The sequence below is a fragment of the Hirundo rustica genome, chromosome 3 (assembly GCF_015227805.2).
Source record: "Hirundo rustica isolate bHirRus1 chromosome 3, bHirRus1.pri.v3, whole genome shotgun sequence".
Lineage (NCBI taxonomy): Eukaryota > Metazoa > Chordata > Aves > Passeriformes > Hirundinidae > Hirundo > Hirundo rustica.
The window spans coordinates 69,587,321-69,610,816 of record NC_053452.1 but is presented as its reverse complement, the minus strand read 5'-3'; the positions used below and the strand labels follow the sequence as shown (position 1 = coordinate 69,610,816).

Here is a 23,496-nt window from a genome sequence, read left to right as displayed (position 1 = left end):
CTTGAGCACTCCTCAGCTGCAGGGAAAGACTAGACCTTTCAGAAACCTGGTCTTGGCTGTTCAGGCACTGTCACAGGGTCTTTGCTCTTCCCGGTCTCTTGTGCTGTCCCTTCATAGCCAGCCTGAGTTTTTGCTGCAGGGATGCAAGGCTGGCAGGGCTATCGTATGTGGGGTAGCTCTACACAGGAAACGGCCATAAAAGTACCTCCCTCGGCACATTGTGTCTTACCTCTTTTATCTCTCATAACTCATTTTATCACATGGTCAAAAAAATCCCAGTAACACACCTCCCTCCCTCCCTCCCTTCCCCGGACAGTTAGGCCATGGTTTGTTGAGAGCATTGTTTGCCCTAAAATAAAGGTTTCGTTTCTTGTACTCATTTCTGGTTTTCTCCAGCCATCTATTCCCTTGCCTTTCACTTACATTGTAAACTCTTGGAGGAAACAAGTTTTTGCTTGTTGGTTTCTTTTTCTGTCTTTAGTGCCTTGCACAATGAGGTCTTAGTCAATGTGTGGGGCTCATTGGCACTTCAGCAATACATCTCCTAAGTCTCGGTAGCAGTAGATCTACTTGCAGATATACTTTGTTTAGTCTTGTGGTTACACACTTTTCCAGATAATTTTATTTGCCTTCATCACTGAATCACAACTGTTTATCTAGCTATGTCTTTAGAAAAGCTATTCTGTACAAAATTCCAGTTATATAAATTTAAAACTCTTTCAGGTTGAAAGAGTTGTCCCGTCTTCTGTACGATTTGAAATGAAGCTAAAATATCTTTTCCAATTAATTTTGAATTAGCAGCTTTTCCCACTCCCTGTTTAGGCCATTTTTTTAATCCCCATAAAGGCAGGGACATTTCCAATATATGTGTTATTATATATATCTCAAACATATTAGTTGTAACTTTTAGCTGTGCTTAAAAAAAAATGACTTGTGGCTGAAACTATAGTGGACTCGCCTGAATTGAATCTCAATGATCTAATAAACCAAGTACAGTTTTCACAATGTTTGTAAAGCTGGACCAGTATCAAAAGCAGTGAAATTTTCCCATTATATGTGGAAGTAGTTTTATTAACTCAAGTTTGTTTAGTATAAAGTAAAATCACATTGCTAATGTATATATTATGGTATAAAAGTCTATTGTTGATTATTCATTGCTGATGTTCAGTATGATCGACATTTAGTTAGGAAGTTAAAAAATTATTAATTTTTTTTCAACAAATGAACCTGTTTAAAGTCATTAAGGTCTAGCATGAAGTCAAGTAAAATGAACTAACTGATGTCAGAATGGATATGGATATTCAAGGGTATATTTAATGACCTAGGCCTCAGTTTGAATATTAGGTTAGTTACTAGAGAAATGTCTGTGAGTTTATTAAAAAAAAAAAAAAAGTAGAAGTAATAGCTACAAAAAAGTTAATTGCATTCTTTGAGCTGATAAAATCTAAATTAGTTGATTATGTAGCTTGCTAGGCTTTTTTTACCATGTTAAGTAAATACATTTTAAGATGTAATTAAATGTTTTTAAAGTAGTTACCCAATTGCTACCCAACTTTAGTTCACCAACATAAAATCCTAGGTGAAAACAAGTATTAAGTGAAAGCTGAAATCACTCGGTCTTCTAAAATATTGTCTTTTTTTTTTTTTTTTTTTTTTTTTCTTTTCTTTTCTCTTTTGCAGCATGGGTGAGCTCTCTTTCTATGGGGATGGTCTTCTTCTGTTCTCCAATAGTCAGCATATTCACAGACCTGTTTGGCTGTCGAAAAGTAGCTGTTGTTGGAGCTGCAGTAGGGCTTGTTGGACTCCTTTCGAGTTCTTTTGTAAGGTAAAAAACTTAAATTCATAACTTTCAAAGTATTTTATCAATTTTTTAGTGTTGTAATGTTGATCTAATCAACAGAAGGGGTAAAGAGTGCTACTTTATATTACCTGTAGAAAATTTGTTTTATTTGTGTTTGGGTTTGTCTTTAAAGTTATGACTTGTGAACTTTCAACTTAAAAAGTATTTTTAAAAATATAATGTTTTTAAATAAAAAACAAGAGTTTCTATTTAACAGGAACCACTATGTGTAAATATATCAACAGCAAGACTAGTGCTAGAAGATCAGCAGCATTGTCCAGGATAAACTTAAATGTTTGTTACATGTATATTGTGTTTTAACAGGTACATAAACATTGTTGTCTTCCCTTCCTGCCCTGTCCCCTTAACTTTCTTTTGAAACAGTTTTAATGGTGATAAAAACACAGTAGGTCTTCCAGGAAGCTGTTAAAATTCTAGTGAAAATAGATGTTTTCTTCTGTTCTTACTGGTCTAATTACCAGAGAGCTAGAGAAAACCTTGGTATATAGACTATACTTAAGGCTTATTTGTTTTGTTTTGGTTTGTTTGTTTGCTTGTTTCCTTCTAGTTTGCAATTAATTTATGTTTCTTTTAATTTTTTCATTTGAATGTAACTTTTGCAGAGTAAATCTTAAGAAATTCAAGAGTGACTGATTTGTTGGATGTACCCTGTAGAGCATGAGGAAACAGGAAATTTACTTAGTTTAGTCATCATCAGAAATTGGATAGTGAAGGTAGGGTGTAAAAAGTAGCAGGAAAATAATCCAGTTACCTTCAGCTCTCAGACTACTTTTTTCCCCCCTCACCCTTAACAGAGTAAGTATAGGAACAATCAAGCTGCACTCAGAAAATCTTTCCACTTGGGTGCAGTGGTATTTATGTAGGAAAAAAACTTATGAAAATGTCTTTCCTGTGCTTGTATCTGGTGTGAGCTGCCGTGATCTGAATGGTTAATCCTGGTGCAAATATTTGGCTTAACTCATTTTGTTAAACAACCAACCAACCAACCAACACCCCCCACCCCCCCCCCCCCCCCCCCCCCCCCCCATTTCTTGATATGTTTTAGGAAGCTTCTTACTAAATGGGAGGTAAAAGCTAAAAGCTGTGTCTTGGAAAAGTCTTTCTTCCTCCTTGCTTCCTAGTAGTAGGCTGAGTGATGAATACTGAACCACTCTTGTCATTAGATAAAGATCATTCTTATGTTTGATACCCAGCAGAACAAGGGCACAGGAGAGACATGCCAAGAGCAAGTCGTTTTGTAAAGGCTTTAAGAATATTTCAGTTTAACTAAACTTTGAAGAGCGCTTTGAGAGGTGAATTCTTGTAAGAGTACATGCCAGGCCAATGTACATACTTGGTGTTTCATTATGTTGCTCACACTAAAATGATTTATGCCTGTGATGTTATCAGTTGATTAAAGGAGTATAGTTCAGATGCAGAAGTCAGTGTTCTAGAAGAAAAGCAGACAAAAGTTACTATGATCTACTGCTTTTACATTGCACTGATTTCTTAATATAAATTTTATGTCTTAGGAAGTTGAGATGTAAGTGTTTATAATGAAGGACAATATTTTAATATGCATATTGTGCTGCAGACTCTTTGAGTGAATTTATATACGGAAGCGAAAGTTCATTGTCTTCACTGTATGATGTTGCTCCTCTCATTTTGTAACATAAAAGTAATAAGTCTTTCCCCCTTATGTTGTTTTTGCTGGCTTATGTTGTGTATCATCAGTTTCAGAAACTGATAATTTAATTTAGTAAGTGACAATATTATGTTGCACAAATAAGTATTTTTCACTACAATACACAAAACCAGTTCCTGGAGTCAGACCTTTGTCAGTCAAATACTATTTTCTAAGAAGATCTTCAACTGCATAGGAAGCTCATGGAATCTATTTTTGTAAAGAGGGTACAGGATGCAACCTACAGAAGGTAGATTGCATCCTGTGATAATATACTACATAAAGCATTCATGCTCTTTAAAAAAAAGTTTAAAAGAGGAAACTGTTTTCTGAAAGTGCTTTAAAAGCAGGTGTTAACTGATAAAACAAGAGGTGAGGGTTCATTGTAAACACAGCATTAAAAAAACTATATAAACTCTCACGTGCCACCTCAGAGAACTCATATAAAGATTTCTTGCACCCTGCCTCCATGTAAATGTTTTATTTCACTAACTAATACTACAGCACTAATTTAATTAATTATACTGATGCTGTTACTTCATACATTAAACATTTTTAACACAAGTACTTCTTATTGATGTCACGTTTGTCAACAATTACAATGTCTCTTCTTTATTTCACTTGCAGAGTAAATGGTAATAATGGTCAACTTTGTGATGAAGATCCAACTTTCTATGAGATGAAATGTTTCATTCCTTATTAACAATATTTTAAAATTATTTTTTAACATTCAATATATGTATCAAAACACAGAATTGAAAGTATTTATTCAAAAGGAGAATATTTGTCTAAATAAAACCCTAAGAGTTTATCGTTTATTAATATATTACATTACAAAATTTTGTCAGTATTTAAATATTTTACTTTTCAGTATTAATGATGTTTGCCACGTTTGTTATTTTATTTTCATAACAAATTCTTTACTTGATTTTTCTGGGTTCACGAGGAGAGCTCAGCGTTACATTTGAACTGCTAGCACAGTGAAGAAACGTGTAAATCAAAACAGTACAATTTCCTTCAGGAAAAAAATCCCAAACCCCAGCAATGGTTGAACTTTCATTTGACTAATTTGCCCTGACAATGATTTTTAAAACTTTTTTTAGCCACGCCATCTGATGTCATTATAATTGAATGCAATTTTGCTTTTTTAACCTGTTCAAGTGAATTCTATGAAATCTTTCAGTGGAAGGAGATAGATAGATAGAATAGTTGCTGAATTAAGCTGATGCAGTGCCATTCAACTAGAAGCACGTACAAACTCCTATTTACAGTAGCGAGTTATGTTGATTGATTGTGAACGAGCATCCGCTGCCTTACAAAACGATCTGCTCTTTTCTCTTGGTGCAGCACCATTGAACCTCTGTATTTCACCTACGGGATCCTGTTTGCCTGTGGCTGCTCCTTTGCCTACCAGCCGTCCCTGGTCATCCTCGGGCACTACTTCAAGAAGCGCCTCGGACTCGTGAACGGCATCGTCACCGCAGGCAGCAGCTTGTTCACGGTGTCGCTGCCCTTCCTCCTGAGGGTCCTGATCGACTCTGTCGACCTGTACAACACCTTGAGGGTCCTCTGCATCCTTATGTTTGTTCTGTTCCTGGCTGGATTTACGTACAAACCTCTTGTTCCCAACACCAAAGACAAGGAGGGAGGAAAGAAGGGAAAATTCAAATTACCTCCCGCGAAAAAAATTTGCAATTTCTCCGTTTTCAAAGTTCTCAGTTACCGAATCTGGGCTTTTGGGATCCCAACTGCACTTTTTGGATACTTTGTGCCTTATGTTCACTTGGTAAGTGCACATTTCTTCCTCTGTGTGATGTGTTTGAAGCTATACACACTTGCCTTCCTCTCCGTTAGATTTAGAAAGCAATTGATGATAGGAAGCCAGATTTAAACTGCAATTTTGCTGGGGAGAAACACAAAATTGATTTGGATGGTGTCTTGTTAAAAGAATGCTTTAATCAGAAGTATTAGTTAAGCCAATTAAAATCTTTGTTCTTTGTTCTCAACGCAAGGTTTAAAATACTTTAACCATGAGAAGAAAGATATGAAAAATACTCCATACTATTTTAAAGAGAATTGAAATCTTTATTTTGAATCTTTATTTTGAATCTTTATTTTGAATCTTTATTTTGAATCTTTATTTTGAATCTTTATTTTGAATCTTTATTTTGGTTCTCAGCTGCATATGTTGCCAATGACACTTGTGTGTTTTAGAGGAAGTGTGTCTTGGTTTTGAAAGACAGTTGTCTGCCAAGGGAAGTTAGAGCCTCCCTTGGAATGGAGAATGTAAACCCTCTTCCCTCTAAATTATTATAATTTTGCAGTTAGGGGCTTTCAGGCAAAGATGTGGGAAATAGAGTAACAGTTCTTTACTAAGAATATTAAAAAAAGGAAAACACAAATGTAGTAGTACAAAAAAAAAAAGCAAGCAAAAAAAATCCTGGAAAAATCCTGTAGTTTATTAATATAGCATAGTATAACTGCTCCTCTTCTCCTGTCCCTCCCAGCTGCCAGGTGAGCTGTGTTTCACTGCTGTCTACAGCAGATGACAGAGCTTTGGCTTCTGGTGGTGGGGAAGATGTCATTTAGCTATTTCCTCTACATGTACTAAAGATGTTTCCCTAGCAGGTTGTGGTGGTTTTGGTTTTTTTTTTTTTTTTTTTTTTTTTTTTTTTTTTTTTTTTTTTTTTGTTTTGTTTTGTTTTGTTTTGTTTTTTGTTTTTTTTCATACTATACTCCTCAGAAATTCAGGTGCAGCTGGGAGATGCACGTGTTTGTGCCAGGCTGGCTGACACACATTGCTCTGCTTAAATGATGAATTACTCTTGGACAGCTTGCGGATGGTGCTCTCTAAACTGAAGTGGTGTAAATGAAAAGGCTTAAAAGGGAAAGGTGGGGGAAAACGCCCTCAATCTCTGATGAGAAGCTGCTTTGAGACCACTGCATATCCTCATATTAAGAGTATTTGATAGAGCATAGGCTAGTAGAACTCTGTATGAAAACAGAAGGGTCATTTTAATACTCATTATTCACCCGTGATAGAACACTGAGATTAATGATAATATCTTCTGTCAAAAAATCTCCAATGCCTTGAAAGCATTTTTTTATGCAATATAACAAGTGGTTGTCACTGCTTTCTGGTAATTGGTTAGATTACTGACTCTGCAGCAGATATTTTTTTTTAAAATTACCTTATGGTGGGGGATAGTGTATTTTTGAGCAGCTGTAAACTGAGTTTTATTAATGGTTAGTTCTTGTAACTTAGTTTTTAATCATGTAAATCTTATTGTATAACACTTCAAATTAGTATAGTCCTATTTCAAAGGACTGTACAGTCCAGATGACATCTTTTGCTATTTCCCCATAACCTTTGTAGAGAGGCTCTAGAATAAAACCAGCTTCAGAGGAGTAGGAGTCAAGTGTTCTAGAGTAAGCTATTGGATAGGTCATAAATGGTTCTTAACCCTTGCAGAGAACTGAAGAATAAGGCTATATAAGCAGGAACAAAGAACTTCTAAAATATATTTATTGAACAAAAAGCTTGTGATTTTTTTTTTTTTAAGATGCTTTTATTACTGCTTCCTGTTTATAAATCAGACTAAAGCAGCTAGTTGGCTTGTAGAGAACAAAGCTTCTTATATTATACTACACTGTATTATATAATAGTATAATAATATAATTTTTCTTTTATAGGGTGCTCTCACTGCTGTGGAGTGCTTTCCCCCATCAGATTGGTGCAAATTCTGCCTATGTAATAAATCTCTAGCATTGGAAAACAATTTGATTGAGGCTGTTCCTAGTACAGTGTTTCATAACACTATACAACTCATTCCAGTGTACTGTTAGATTCTAATATTTTTAAGATTACCTCGCAATTATATGAAGATTCTCGTTTTGCTCAGAGTTTCAGAGATGCTTAAGTGTTTATAACATAAAATCTTCAATAGTAGACAGACACATGCTTTGTATGCCCCCCTTTGAGAGGGGAAGATTCAGCTCTTGGTAAAACTTAGACCAAATAGTTCTTGTCAAAACATTTCCCTCAAAACCAGAAGTTTTCATTTTAATTTACTTGTATCTAAATAATCAATTTTACTTAAAGTTCCTGTAGATCTGAATTTGAGAACGTGAATAAATCAATGTTTATGAAGGTACAGCATGGATTGTGCCCTTCAACACAGATACTTCATCTCAAGTAGACAGCTCTGGATGTTTTTTATCTTAGTTTTGTCTGCATTTGATAAAAAAGCCACACTTTGTGTTTTTCCAGAAGTACGTGGAAGTATGTACTTACAAAGAAGTCTAAGGTTATAAGAAAAAATAAGGTTTTTCACTGGTACAGCTACCAAACCAGAGACTACTTTCCTCAGCTTTTGAAAAGGAAAGTTACAATTGCTTCATTGTTTATTGTATTTTTAAAACTATAGTAATATTATAGGGATTACTAAAAGGGATATGATCCCTAGACAAGTGATAGCTATGGATATGTTAAAATTCTTGGTTTTTTCCCCTGTGTTAGGGATGGCTGACAGATGCAGGTTACAAGTGCCCTAAGAAAAAAAAATACTTATATAGTGAATGTCATGCCCTCTGACGTGGTACCTGTACTCACCAAGCCCCATTTTTCCCACCTGGACAGACAGCTTCTGCCAGAATGGCTGCTTTTGACCATGTGATGAGGCACAGGTGGCACTGACGCTGCAGGTCAGGGTCCTTGTGTGTCGCTGCTCAGCCGTGGTGGCTGCGTGCGCTGGAGTCACTGTCTGGAGTCACTCTCTGCCAGCTTGGCACTGCTCAGGAGCTCCTGAGGTCCCAGCCAGGGGCTCTGTGTGCTTCTGTGCCATCCCTGGTCTCTGTTCGTGCCTCTTGCATTTTCTGAAGCCAGTTGGAAAGGAGAATACGTGCTGGGACCCCTGTAGTAAAAGAAGTAGTAAAATCTTTTTTGGGCATTGAAATATCAGAATTAGCCAAGTCTTTCAATTTAAGTCTCTGCACCGTATTTACTATGTGGGGTAAATCTGCTAAAACCAAAGAAACCACTTGCTCATTAAGTAGGCTCTAATTAAAATTAAATGCACTAACAAATTGATTATATGGCATGCTAGAGAGGACCTGGTAACTCTTGCCAGCCCCTTGACGTGAATCCTGAGTGGCAGCTATCAGGCATCAGATTCCTTTTGGCTCTTGCAGGGAAGAACCAAAAGGGAGAGCTTTTCTTATCCCAATTTAATTGGTGTCAAATTCCATGAATAGTGTTCCATTACGTGTAACCTGGGAATTGGGTTGAGATAAAGACTATAAATAAGTTTTGACTTGAATTTATTATATACTTTCAACATTGAGACTGTTGAAGGAACAAGCTGATAAGTCATAAGATAACTAAATCAAATTCTTGCTATTCCTCTCAATGTTAAAACCAGTACAAACTAATGATTGAGGTGGGTTTTTTTTTTTGTTTGTTTGTTTGTTTTGGGTTTTTTGGGGTGTTTTTTTTTTTTGGTGCCTCACTAAAACAGGTAGACAGACAAGTAAAATACTTGCTTAGTCTATTTTTGTTTAAATTGTAATTTTATAACAGCAATTTGTAGAATCAGTGGAAAAATGCTCTTTCCAAGTGCTTTTAGTAAGGACTACCTCACAAGGAAATGAAGTATATTTGAAAGAAAGTATACCTACGCTCTGTGCCACTTATCCTGTGCTCGTTTTGACAATAAATAGAGAACTTCTGTTTTTCAGTCTGATGTTAAGAGCTTACTGTTGTTCTCCTACCCTTAAGAAAACATTTACTTGATCAGGATCATGCATCTTTAATTCTTAGGAGCTTGTTAGGTCAGTTCTGTTAAAATTTGATACAAGGGCACATGCTCAGTAGCATACAAGATGTGGTTGTTTCTTGTGCTTTATTTAGCAGGGTGAAAAGAAATACTGCTTAAAATGGATATTGTCACTGCCTGGTCTTCTCTAAGCAGTGACTAAAGTTGTTACCATAGCAGGTTTCAGTATGAATTTAGGAAAGTATTAATTATGACACAGTTACAGAAAGGGGCCCAGTATTGTGTTATTTTGATGTAGCAATATTTGGCCACTATGAGGAATACTGCTAGGACTGATAATATCTTAATACTTTCAGTGCAGCGTTTCAGTCCTGTAGTAATTTGTCTTGAGGTATTTACAAGTATGGTTTGATTTAGCAGTTACTTTTATTAAATGCCTCTTGCCTAATGATAGGTCCTGCCTTATTTATAGTATTTGACACCTTGCAGGATGAAAAACTTGAATTCAATGACCCAGTAGTTGAAAAAAATAAGTGCACAGATTTATGTGCCCTGCTTTTAAAAAAAGCAGCTGGATGGTAGATAATGCAATAAAAATGTCTTGATAAAGTTTACCTTTCTAAGTTTAAGTATTTGTTATGAAGAAAATACTCCTAAAGAATGACTAGATATATTTGAAAATTAATTTTATGGTTTAAATATGGCAACAGGCTTGTATACAGGGCTACCCATTAATTGATATGTAGTGTGAAGTTTACCGTGACACTGACTGTCCTCTTAAGACTTCAGAGTAGCTCAGGAAAAATATTTCAGTATTTCTCACCTTGCTTTGCAGCCTATTTCTTAATTTGCTGTGCAAATCTGGTTTTTCCTTTTGAAGCTTATCCATGCTCATATTCCACAATGGGTACATATTTGCATATGTAGGGATTTTTGGGTAGCAGTAGCTATGTGGAGTGTAGGTGTTCTGTCTGTTTGCTTCATGTTTAAAAGATGAAAAAATGGTTTGTGTTTGACCATTTTTTTCCAGAAGTTTCTTAGGAGAATCTGTTTTGATAAGCAAAGAAGTACTGGGCTTAATGTCCTCCCGTAGATAGATGCTGAAGATTCAATGCCTCATTGCTTCTCTGAAATCTGCATGTGCCAGGAATAGGCTCATCTAGACCTCCAGAGAACAGTGAGATTGCAGAACTAATGCTTAGGGAAAAAAAAACCAACAACTCTTAGATACTTCTACTGGGAAACAAAGCATCACCTTGGAACTCTGCTCTAAGATTCTTGGGAAAGAAAATGCTTCTCAGAATGAAAAGTAGAGATGCTTCCAAGTAATTTTATTCATGGGGGAGTCATGAAGCTGGTCAGAGTTGCTGTAAGAGTACATGTTAGTCAAAAGAACTTTTTCATGCATATAAACAAACTCATTTTCTTGGCTGCATCACAAAATCAGACAACTTGGATAAATATTAGTCTGGCCTCTGGGTGGCTGTGTCTGTCTCCAAATCTTGTGTTTGTCACTTTGAAGTTGCTGAGTCTAGTGCTATGCCCACATAGCCTGTCCTTGGACAAAAAGATAGTGCTGTCTGCTGGTCTATGCTTTCTATCTTTTGCCGGAACATCAGTTTTGTTCCTGCCCTTTAGATAAGAAAAGTAGTCCTTTTCACTTTGGAAACATCATAATTAACAGGAGGACTTGCTGCTATGGATTAGAGCTGATGCAGGCTCTTTTTGCCAGATTTGATTCCTCCCCCTGCCTTCTGATTTGTAGTGTAAGTTCTGTGTCCTTTTTTGTGTGATTTGACGGTTCTACTACTGTTTTATCACCTTGGAGTATCTTTTTAAATTGAGCCTTGAGGATAACTTGGACTTCAGCTCTGTTCTTTATGAGCCACCTATTTTGGCTTGTCTCTGCCCATTTCTCACTCTCTATCCATTATGTGCCTTGTTTTTGTTAATAAGAGATCAGATTCTGCTGTGCAAATTCAGTGTGTTTGAACCTTTGTCCCCTAAAATATGTGCCAATAAAAACTGTTGTCTTGTGCAATCAGCTTGGAAAAATGAAGAGCCAAGTTCTTGTGAGATCTTCTGTAGTTACAGCTTTCATAGGAACTTGTAGAAATTCTTGCTATGTAATTTGAAAGCTGTATTTACTTCTGTGTACTCCGGAAGCTTCTGAAACTTATGCAGGACAAATATTCTATTTATTCTGCCTATTAAGAAAAGTTGACATTTTCCACCTGTAAACTGCACCCTCCCCAAGCAAAAGCTTTGGGTCATTAGGAAGAATTATACTGGAAAAATATAAAAGGGGCATAGAAACCTCCTAAGAGTCTTCAGGCAGATCTGAGCTGCCATATTGGGATAAACTATGATAGTCAGGATTAATCTCACTACAGTGTTTGATGTTCTGCCCAACAAGACCATAATCATCATCCATAACATTTCTTAAAAATATTTCTGTAACTCTTCAAGCCTCCCCTGAGGGGAGGACACACTGATGTTGTGTTCCTTAAATGTTGTTAGATGTGACATCTCTAAATTGCATCTCCTCATTTGAGAAATGAGTGTTTTAGCTTCTGTACTTGTCCACAGACAGTGGTAATGACTCTGTTCTCTGCAGTGGGAGACTTGCCCAAGGAGCCGTAGTAGAAAGGATTTACCTTGCAATATGTGGAGTGTTCAGGTTTTGCACTGGGTGTAAAGTCCTAATGCTACACCTCTCTCCTCCCTTTAATTGTTATGCCCCTGGATTCCACAGTGGAGACAAATAGAGATAAACATTTTCCTCTGTGTCTAAGGGCAGAGCATGGTGAGGGGCCCGATGCATACTCTAAGGACTCAAGTAACCAAAAATCTCTAAACCCTAACATACAAAGTCTGCATATCCACAGTAAAGCACATACACGTAACACATCTTGTAAGGCAATAACGCATCAGTTCTTGCAAGGTAAGTGCTGTCTCTTTTGTGAACCGCCTGTATTACATCATAAATTTGCTACTATGGGAATGTTGTGTAAAATAGTGCTGAGTGTCCAATGGGTGTGTCTGGATATTTTTTTATTCAAAGTGGAAAAAAACAGCTTCCATCACTCCATTCACTTGCTTTTATGAGCTGCTGTTCAAAAAACCTCTTCATTTCTTCAGATCTCCTACATCAGTCATTTGTCTGAAGTCTACTGCATCTTTCGTTTCCCAGAATCTGCTGTTAGTCTTGTAAGGGTAGGAAAGTATCTTTTAAATTGTGTCCAGTACTAACCGTAACTGTGTGTCAAAGAGATTTCTCTATACTGTAGTTATTCTAAAAAAGCTCAAAATAGGTATAGCTGTCAGTTTTAGCACTATTACTTTCTCATCCCCTTAATCTATCGTACTTCTTTCTCCAATGGAAGACTAACAAGACACTGGTGTTGTAAAGTTCTGATGTAATTATTAAGCAGATATCTCTGAGACCCGAAATCTTCAGCGGCTCCCCATGCTTTACTTGCTTTTCTAATCTTTGCATTTATCTCCCTTCAGATCTCAACATCTGCTGCAGTTTGACTGCCCAGGTTAGTGAAATTTTCCCCCTTTATCCCACTTCTATTTTCCCTTTTCTCTCATTATCCTGTGCACCCATTTCTTTTCCAGTATTCCCTAAAGTTGACCTGGAAGTATTTATTCTTGGTTAGATCATCCACTTTGGATATTGGGGGTGGTGGTGGGAGGAGAAATAAATTATTTCCTACTTTACACTTGTAATTACTATTGAAAGCATATTTTAGGTATGTTTTTCAAATAAGTACTGAAGACAAATAAATAATATAGATACAGAAAGAACAGAAACAAAAAAGAATAAAACAAAGGTTTTCTGATTTTTTTTCTAGAAGAAAAAGTAAACGAAAATTTTAAAAAAGAAATTAGGTAGGTATACTCAGGAACAAAATATGTGGTGACCCTGAAGGGTAAGAGCAGAGCAGTCTTCCTCAGGTCTGTGCAATACTGGCAGGTTGAAAGGTCTGAGTTTCATTGTGATTTCCTTTGTATGTGCCTCTAACAGCATATAACCTCATATACTCCGGCATAGTACGAACTATTCTGATAGCTGATGGAGTGTATAGTTCAAACTCAGAGTAAATTGCAAAGTGTGTTACCCTTTGTTTGTTTGTTCAATGCTATTTTAATGGTAAACTCAAAATCCTGTCTTTGGATGCTTGAAACATCTTGAGTTGAACTGAACTCTTCAAACTCTTCACGTGCTCAAAAGCCTGAGATCACAGCTGCTTCTGCCCTGCTGTCCTCATACAAAGTAACAAACACTCATTGCCAAATTCCTTCACTCATATACACATATACACCTCTTGTGTACAGTTCCTGCTCTAGGAAGAGCTGTATGGAAAACCTCTTTGCTTTTTAAGTCCTGTTCAGATTTGTGAATGTCCCATCATGTGTTTTGAACCTTCTGTGGAGGAGATCTCAGAACCCAGCTCTTTCTATTTGATTGTAGTAATTGTCCAGCTCTGACCTATATTTCAGGTTCTTTTCTGATGATCAAATTAAATTTTTCATTACTACTGAGCGGAATATTTCCTAGAAAAGGGAGAAGTTGTTTTGGATTGTTCCAGGCAAGGAAAAAAAAGGGAACATAAATGTATGTATCTTGAGTAAGGACTCCTCTGTATAAGGAGGAGAGATTATCATTGTCATCTTTTCCTTAGGATTTAGATGAAAATTTGACTACTTGATTCAATTTCTCAAGGCCCTGATCTGGTAGATACTTGGCAGTGTATTTAGGACTGTCCTTGAAGAGCTGAGACAATTGAGAGCTTTCTTCTGTTCCCAGTGGAATGAGTCAGGGGCTTCACCCAGGTTTGTGAAAGCTGGGGGGATTATTACCATGTCCTTGGGTAGATCTCTAATACTGAAATGCTATGGATGCCCTGGGAATTCTGTGGGGGTTGAATTGAGGTTTGAGAACTTGTTTAGATTTTATTTGCCTTGGTCCTATGCTTTAAGGAGTCTAGTTTTGAGAGATGTGATACAAGAAGCACAGATGCTGTTGTTGAGCAAGGACATCAGCCTCTCCTAGGACACAACAGTAGTATTGCACAGTATTTGTACAGGATGTCTTAATCCATGGCTTTGATATTCCATAATTTCTTAATCATAGCATATCACCGAATGTGCTTGGTTTTAATTAAGTAACTTGTAAACTGATAACATAATATTACATTAGTAAATGCCACAAGGATTTGAAAAGTGTTAAATTTTTACCAGTGAAAATAAGTGGTGATGTTCAAAAATTGCTTCCTTCAGTCATAGGTTTCAAATGTGCAGCAGAGTTTTACCAAGCTAGACCTAAATTAAGGGGTTTTAAGTTGTAAGACTAAGTAGGTATCTGAGACTTCTCTAAGTCATCAAACAAATCACTTTGGGAATCATAGAAAATAAGACTTGATACTTTATCTGGTTTACTTGGGTTTTTCTGAGTACCAACTTACTTCGGCGTAGGACCTTTTGAAATAATTATTTTAAAAAATCTTTATTCATAAGTCATGCTTATCAAATTTGTTTGTTGTGAGCTCTTTCTTTTGGATTCTGTACACGTGGTCCATGTAATAATGAGTAATGAACAAAACAGGGCATAAAAACACCAGCTGAGGCCTTCCTGTTACTGAGCAGTATGTAAAGGTCATGTCACATCCTGAATTGATGTATTTTTATTATTCTTGTATTAGACATTTATGCTAAACCGGCTCATAAGAATTATGTTTGAGAGAATTCCTAAATGCTGGCCAAAATCAAGATTTGTTACATCTGCCCTTCCCTCTGTATGCAAGGCTTGCTACGTACCATGTAATAGAGAGAACTTGGAGAAATTAAAGTTGTTTGTTTACCTTTTTCCCCCACAAATCTGTACTGGTCCTTAGTTTGTGATGGTACCTCTTAGATGTTTAAAAATAGTTCTGCTGTTATTTTGGAAATTCCAATTAATACGATTGACCTGTAACTCTCTAGGATGTTATGATATTAGCTGATTTTGGACATAATTGAGATTTGAGAGTAAAGCAGGCCCTGGAAACACTGCTTTAGGCCAAAAGAAACAGAACTGAGACTGTAAAATATGGATTGTAGTCACAAATAGAAATAATTTTTAAAAAATGTTTTAAAAGGGTAAGTTTTATCCAACAGTTTAACACTCATCCCTTATGTACCAAACACTGACTTTATTCTGCATCCTTGTGCTCAGTGTGAGCTTCAAAAGATGCTTGTGTGCCTTATTTGTCTTGCTGCTGCTGCCCAAGGCACACCAAGCCACTGGTTTCCTTCACATGTTCTTTAGGGTAACACTAACAGCTCTGAGATTTTAAAAATTTATCATTATTATTGGCATATGGCTTTGGGACTAGCTATTTTTTGGAAAAAACCAACCAAACAAAAAACCCAACAAAACCAAAACCACAAAAAACCCACATCAAAATTATTTTAACTGGGTAATTTTCAGCCTTGAATGTTTTCTCAATTTTTAATGCTTAGGGTTTTTATGTTAAATAAGTTTAACAGTTAACCTGTTAACTGTTGTGTTCAGTTTTACTTAAGAAATTCAGATTATGCTTGTTCTGAATTTTCATGATGTGTGAATTTTTCTGTTTAATCTGCTTTACTCAGTGGAATAAGAGAAAAAAATCCTCGTTGGCATGTAGCGAATCACCTTGTTTATTTAACTTTCCCTTGTTCTTTGCAGAGTTTAAATTGACAAAAGATAAAAAGAGGCATTGCCACTGTTGGGGCAAGTGTGTAAGCAGGAATTATTTGAAGATGTGTATATGCATATTTGTCATGTGAAGGCCACTATAGTAATATTTCATAGAAAATTATCTCAGGATATTGGCACACCCTTAAAAATTTGTCCAGCTTAGGTATTAGTAATGTCATTTCTGCCTCTTAACATGAAGATCACCTTTTCTCTAGAAATGTAGGAGTTGCTGGCTCATTTTGCTGTTTTTTTGCTCACCAATAAAAGTTTCTCTGGTGGAGTCTGGTCTGGAAATACATTTGCCTTAAATGATCTTCCTGGTGCCCAGTATGATAAAGCTTGCTGGCAACCAAGTTTCTTTTTCTGTTTCTCATCCTCCTTACCCCCCATTTTTGTGGTGAGCCATACGTTGGAGGATAAACAGTGACTTCTCCAGAGTTACTTTATGCTCTCCTTTTTAGCACTTTCTGAAGCTTGCAGTCGTCCAGGACAGTTCAGTGCAAAGAAAGAGACCACCAGTCCTGGCTACAGCGTTGATCCAGCTGATGGGATGGCCAGGCTGCCACCTGGACTTGGTGGGGCTACTTCTCTCTGGCCTGGAGATAAATTGCATAGAAAGCGAAAGTTGTGCACAGCCTGTTCTTGTAGACCTTCCTGGAAACGGGCTGGGGGTTTCCAGGCTCTTTGCTCCTGATTCCACCCCACAATCCATATACTGGCTTCTCGACCTCATTCCCGTGCTTGCGCTGTTCTGTTACGCTTATCTCCAGCAGCCAGAACAAGGACATTGGTCCTGGAAACGTGCTGCCCTACCTTTGTATGGCCCTCTTCTCCAGCCACACACGCTGTTCCTTTTCACAGCTTGTTATTGCCAACAAGCCTTGCTTGGCTCCACAGCTATCTGGCTATCAGTGTTCGAGACGTGCACACAAACCCCCTTATCTTCTAGGCTCCCACACCCCCTCAGCTCTTTCAGAAAACTTAATTTGGAGCAGTTCATAATATTTCTAGTATGTGAATGGTACCAGCATTACTCTCTCAGCATTTTCTTTTATTCTTATGCTTGTTTTCAGTGAAAGTGTCAGAGAGCAGGACTTGCATCAGTAATTGAAGGAAATGGTGGTTTTAATGTGCTCAGGGTTTCCCAGGTTATATGTTGCTGTTGGCCATCTCTTTTGGTCAGAGAGACTATTGCATTTAGCCTGCTAAAACTTTACTTGATTGGGAATCCTCAAAATGGAGTATACCTGGGAAGAAAGTGCTTGACAGAATTACTTCTTACTAGTTGATAACCACTTCTTCCAGGTTCTTTGTGTTTGGAAAAAAAAAGGAGCTACAGCTTTGCTCAGATTGATATCTTTGATTCACGGTGTGAATGTAGCTGAAATGTGCGTGCAGCAAAGGGAAGGTCTCAGCGAAACCTGGGTCATGGCTGGCTGGGGAGAGGTCAACCAAAAGTGTATATCAGAAAGCATTCCAGCCACTACCAAGTGGCTGGTATTTCTTCTTGTCTCATTCTAACAGCAGTGAGAATTTGGACAGGATCTGTGTGTGTCACCCCGACAGCAGAGAGCACAGGTATAAAGGAGAACGCTGATGCCAAGGATCCATTCAGTTCTGGTCTCCACTGTCTATATATCTTTATTTGGAAAACTGGATTGTACAAGGATAAATTGTATTTTTTAAATAATGAAGAAGCTGTGCTACCCTGGACTGTAATTTTGCCTGACTAACCAGGTGTTTTCTACATTTGGAAAAATCAGACCTGCAATTCAGCATGCACACAGCCCTGAGTGAAGAGGCAGCTACATTACTGAGAGCAGGCACAACACACGTGGAAATGCTTTGGCCTTTTTTGTGGTGAGGTCCCATCTGGCTGCTGTAGGCAGTGCCTGAAGAGTCATATAATTCTGTATAATTCTGCCCTGAGGAGAGCATTTATGCCTGACAGTGTTCACAAGCAATTGCTCATTGTAGGATTTTTGAGTAGTTCTAACAGCTAAAAAACTGTGGAAATCTGAGCCTTGCTTGAGCTACTCCATTAATATATTTAACCTAGAGTTACATTTACAGTACCAAACTGGTCCTGAACCACTGCATTTTCAGACAGTTTATGCAGCATACAGCTGCTGTTTACAGCTTAATTAGTGGCTGTATCACTGAAGATGGAATATGCTGTTTAGGATCTGAACATCAGCTCTGAGAGATCAGGCCAGGTTGCTCAGGGCTTTGTGCACTTGGTCCTGAAAAACCTCCAAGGAAGGAGACTGAACAAGCTCTCTGGACAGCCTATGCCACTGCCTTCCTGAGGAAAAAAAATTCTCCCTATATCTAGTTGGAAGCTTTCTTTAAGGTTATGGTCTGCTTAAGAGTGGTGGAAGCAAACAAACAACTAATTTAGATATTTTAAATTTGGGATGAGTAGTGGTTATTTTCTTGCTTAAGGAGTTAATTGAATCTGCATTTTCCCTCCTTGATCAGAGTGGCAGCATTTCACCCCCTTGTGCTGCTTTGAGAAATCCGGTTACTCAGTTGCAAGTGCAGGGTTAATAGTTATCTAGATACAGAGCCTTATCTTGCCTCTTGAAAAGCCTCCAGGGAGTGGATGGATCAGGCCTGCTAATTAAACAACCTGGAGGCTGCAGAAACCTGGAAGTGGAACAGGTGACAAAAATTGCAAAGAACACCTTGGCTTCTCTCGCCAGCTGGGCCAGCAGGTGTTGACAGGCACATAAAGGTAGGGGTGGGAAAACCGTCAGCTTTTCCTTTTCTCACTTTTGGCAGAAAGGGAATAAGTAGAACAGCTTATCTTTTATGTTTAAATGTCATTTCAGATGAAAAATTGCATCAGATTCTGTTCCCAAAAATGTCTTATAAAGCAAAGGAAAAAAAACCAGAGAAAGCACCTGTCTTCAAGTTAAAAGTTTTCCTTTAAAACTGGAATAAGCCCCCTTTGTGTGGTTTTTTTGTTTGTTTGTTTGTTTTGTTTTGTTTAACAAAATCAGTTATTTTGGACAAATTAATATTAGATTTAATAGGCTTTCTGTGACATGTAAAATACCCCAACAGGGTTTTATACTTAAGAAAATGGCTCTTACTCAGTAAGTCCTATATTCTTATGGAAAAAAGGGCTCTGCTTGCATAGTAACATCTTGGCTGGGAAAGAATTAAGACTATTTTACTCTAGAAGTATTTACTAAAATGGAACTTTTTTCATTTTATTGCTAGGAAATCAAGGGTTCTCTGGTTTGAAGTGATATCAGCCTGTGGTTACCTTGTCCCTCAAATGTTCTTACTACATCTTTACTTAAAATCAGTTTCTTTTGCTTGCTCTTTCACATCTCTGAACTTTTACTTGTTTTCACTTGTCTTCCTTTCCTTGTCCAGAACTACTTATGAACACAGAGTTTGCAGGAGTGTGCAAATAATTCTACACCTTCTAGTGCCCACTTTGGCATATTTGGTATTGCCAAGCACGTTCCAAAAAGCAATAGCGCAAAAAAATCTCTTGTGGGCAATTTTTTGGTCTTTGGGGATGATTTAAAAAATACAAACCAAAATGCACAGCAGAAACCACATTCAAAAAACCACCATGGAAGGAGAGAGAATATAAAAAATTCCAAATCCATCAAGCCAGTCTGGTGATATATACATATGTGTATATATATAATGTGTGTGTGTGTGTGTGTGTGTGTGTATATATATATATATATATATATATTTACCATGACTTGAGAAGTTGGAATTACTGACATTGGTAGTTCATCCTGTTGTGGTGGATGCTCTGCTGTCAGAACCATGGATCAGTTGCTTTAGGTCCTCAGGCTGAAGTGGCTGGTAAATCATTCCTCCAGTGTGCCCTGTTCATTGCTGCTGTAGCTGCACCCTCTCGTGGGAGTGCTCTCTGTTGTGTTTGGCTTCTGCCCCTCGTCCTCCTTGGCCCTGGACATCATGGATGTTGGCATGAGACATTCTGGAGGGCTTCTGCTTGCGCTGTCTGGTCTCCAGCTCTCTGCTTCTTGCTCCTGCCCCGAGCTGTGTTGCAAGCTTGGTGTAGCCTGTGTGGCTTCTGTGTTACTTTGAATCTATCACTAGTAAACTTAAAGTGGTTGGAGAGAAGGCTTCCAAGTTTTTTTTTTATTATTTTTATTTAATTATTTTTTTTAATTATTAGGCAGAGTCTTCTTGTTTTCCTGAATTAAGTTCATTCATTGTGGATAAAGCAACAACACGTTTCAGATTGTTTTTATTGTGTCGCACTAAATACTGCATTTTACAAAATTGTAAAAGCAGAGTAAGTCAGATGACTGTTTGCAGCCGAGTTTGTAAGTCTGAGATTAACAGATTGTGTCTATTCGACTCAAATTTTCCAAGGTCTATTTTTTAATTCTAAAACAATTTTATTTTCTCTTTTTTAAACAGATGAATCATGTAAAAGACAGATTTGGTGACAGCGTGCCAGAAGAAGTGCTTCTGCTGTGTCTGGGCATTACTTCAGGCGTTGGAAGATTGGTCTTTGGCAGAGTTGCAGATTATATTCCTGGTGCAAAAAAAATCTATTTACAGGTATGTCTTTGTTTCTAGATTCCCTCTGAACTGTGGATTCTGAAGGTTTTGGGTTTGGGTACTATTAATAAGTAAGCAGAATTAGCTGATTGGAGATTCAAATTTGAGAAGTTTCAGAATTCTAGGAAAATCTGTTTTGGGTTTTGATACTAGGAGCCCTTGGTGCAAAGCTTATGAATCTCTGATTTTTGTTTTTAGTACTAAGAAAATGTCTATTTTCTGCTGGCTCTTTTCAGCAGGGAATGAAAGAAATTACAGTTCATTAGCATGTGAATGAGAACCTTTGGGGATTCTCTAGATTCTGCTTTCTCTGTTTTATCCCAGATTATGATTTCATAATGGTTTTCCCCAGAGAGGGGACAAAATTAAGCCCTGTTTCTCTAGTAAGAATTTTGGATCTTTTGATCTCTGACAGGCACTAATTTGGTGTCAAATACGTTCTGTGCATAGTACACAGGGATATATGGCCATGGCAATACGAGATGTGATAAGTTGAGGAGATTTTGTAGGAAGAGTCCTGGCTTCCAGAAATGCTGAAGCTTGGAGATGAAGGAGGATATACTTTTCTTTCCTTCCATGCTTATAAACTATAAATATAAATATATATAAATATATATATATAAATATATATATATATTTATATATATATAAATTTTTTTTGAGACTCTAGCAGTGTTAGTGTGGGATTTTGGAAAACTTTAGTTCACTTTCATACTGGCAACCACGAGGCGTTCTCATTTGGTCTCTTAAAATGAAAAGCAAGGGAGGCATCTAGCGGGGATTTTCTGCACTGCTTTGTGGAAATGAAAAAGTCTTAGGAAAGAATTCTGCCGGAGTATTTGTTGTCATGGATAAATTTCGATTCTTTGATGTTTTATTGCGGTTAGGTGGAGCATTGGTTTCCAGTGCTTACATATGAATGGTGCACAGGCAAAACTGTTACTGCTTTTATTTTCTTTTTAATTCTGCTTCATTTTGCTGAAAGACATTTTTACTCCTTTAATCTAAAACAAATAATCTAAGATTATACTAGAAAATCTTTGTAAGTATGCATGACTACACCAGTACATCAGGATACTTTTTTTAATGGAAAAAATTAATGTTTTCACTTCTGTTGAATATAGGCACCCTGAAATGACCACTCATAATACTGGTATTTTTACTTACAACAGTGAGGAGTTTAATTACAGTATTCCAGATACCTTAAACTTTTAATATTTCTGTGACTTATTTCTCTGTCACTGAGACACACAAAGCAGTCACACGCAGACAAGAGATTTTTGCAGGGCAGAGGTCCTTCTCTGATCTAGCTCAAAGCTGAGACAGTGGAGAGAGAGCCTCTTTGTTTTATTTCTTACTTTTTATACATTTGTGGGTCTAGCAGAAGATTGGCTTTTAGAGTTTTCACCTCTCAAGCTAACTGGCCAGACCAGCCATCAGTTACAATTGTTTTTAGGTTAGAAATATGCAAACAAAGGACAGAGAATGAAAAACAAAGGATTTGTTTGTTACATCTGTGGGAAAAAGGTAGAACTGCTTTTAATATTGTACAGTAACTAAAAAAGATCTGACTCCATTTTTATGACAATTCAAAAGGCTTTAAAAAACTCAGAAAAACCAGGGTAACCTTTCTCAAAAAAATATTAGTGCATGAGAAATGACCTTACACAATCCATGTAGGATGGTGGATTACAATTACATTTCCAAAGCCTGTGAAATGGATCGTGGAATTTCTTTGACTGTCATGAGTGATATATTTGTTTTATCTTCGTCTGTAACTTCTGACGGTGGTGATCCATGGAGACTAATTATTTTAAAGTAAATACAGGCAGGGAATCTAATTCACTGCAAATGCAAGGAGGTTCATCTAGTCCCATATGATTTGCAAATGTGATGCAATGCATTTTTATATTTTTTTCCTTGCCCATATTTAGGTGGCCTCATTCTTTTTTATTGGGCTGATGTCTATGATGATTCCACTGTGCAATGTCTTTGGAGCTCTCGTTGCTGTCTGTCTCTTCATGGGGCTGTTTGATGGGTGCTTCATTTGCATTATGGCTCCAATTGCCTTCGAGCTCGTCGGGGCTCAGGACGTGTCCCAGGCCATCGGATTTCTGCTTGGACTCATGTCAGTGCCTATGACAGTCGGTCCACCCATTGCAGGTGAGTGTAGGCAGGGTTTGTAGCTGTAAATGTGGTTTTATGTTTGCATGACTTTTTGGCCGGGCTTCCCATCGTTTCATCACGTTTGCCGTTTGGAAGTTTTCTCTGTGTGTGCCTGAAAAGGTACAGGAAAATTACCTGCTGCTCGTGGGTTATTAGTTTATTGCACTCTTCAAAGTTTGCTCAATCTTTTTCATTGTTATGCAGATGTGAAGCATTCCTCAAAAGAAGGAGAGATAGATAGGTGTCCAGTTGGATTTAGGACCTGACATTTTCCTTTTTGTACAAGTGACAGCCTGTTGGTCACTTGTGTTACAGAGGGCCTCCAAACTAAAATCTGAATATTAACAGGATTCCAAAATTTGCTCACATTAAAACCATTGTGAGGATAAAGGCTCCAGTCACTTCAATTGCTTTTCATAAGTAGGAATGCTGGCTTTATTCGTCCTTTGGTGGGAAACTGATGAAGTATGGGTTTTGAAGATGAAAACTTGAAATTCTTGGGAGGTAGAAATAGCCAAAGCTGTATTCCTCTCCACTGATGATTTTCAGTGATAATTTACCCTGAGGTTTGGTGAGTGCTACTGAAAGGTACTTCATAAGTGACATAAGATGTAATTGAATTAGGCAGCATTATAAAGGACAAAATTTTAATGCTAGGAAAGCACAGACTTGGTACTTCCTCATCTGCTTTCTACTGTCACAGCTATTAATACTTAAATAGAATTTGGCTAATGGG

General features: G+C 37.3%; 1 protein-coding gene across 1 annotated transcript in view; it reads left to right on the top strand.

Annotated features, from left to right (window-relative positions):
• SLC16A10 (solute carrier family 16 member 10) overlaps positions 1 to 23,496 on the top strand; it is a 73,710-nt gene that overhangs the window by 45,475 nt on the left and 4,739 nt on the right. The window contains exons 2-5 of the mRNA XM_040058607.2: positions 1,681 to 1,825; positions 4,872 to 5,310; positions 20,451 to 20,594; positions 22,529 to 22,757. Coding sequence (XP_039914541.1) covers positions 1,681 to 1,825; positions 4,872 to 5,310; positions 20,451 to 20,594; positions 22,529 to 22,757 — 957 coding nt within the window. The remainder of the gene's footprint in view (positions 1 to 1,680; positions 1,826 to 4,871; positions 5,311 to 20,450; positions 20,595 to 22,528; positions 22,758 to 23,496) is intronic.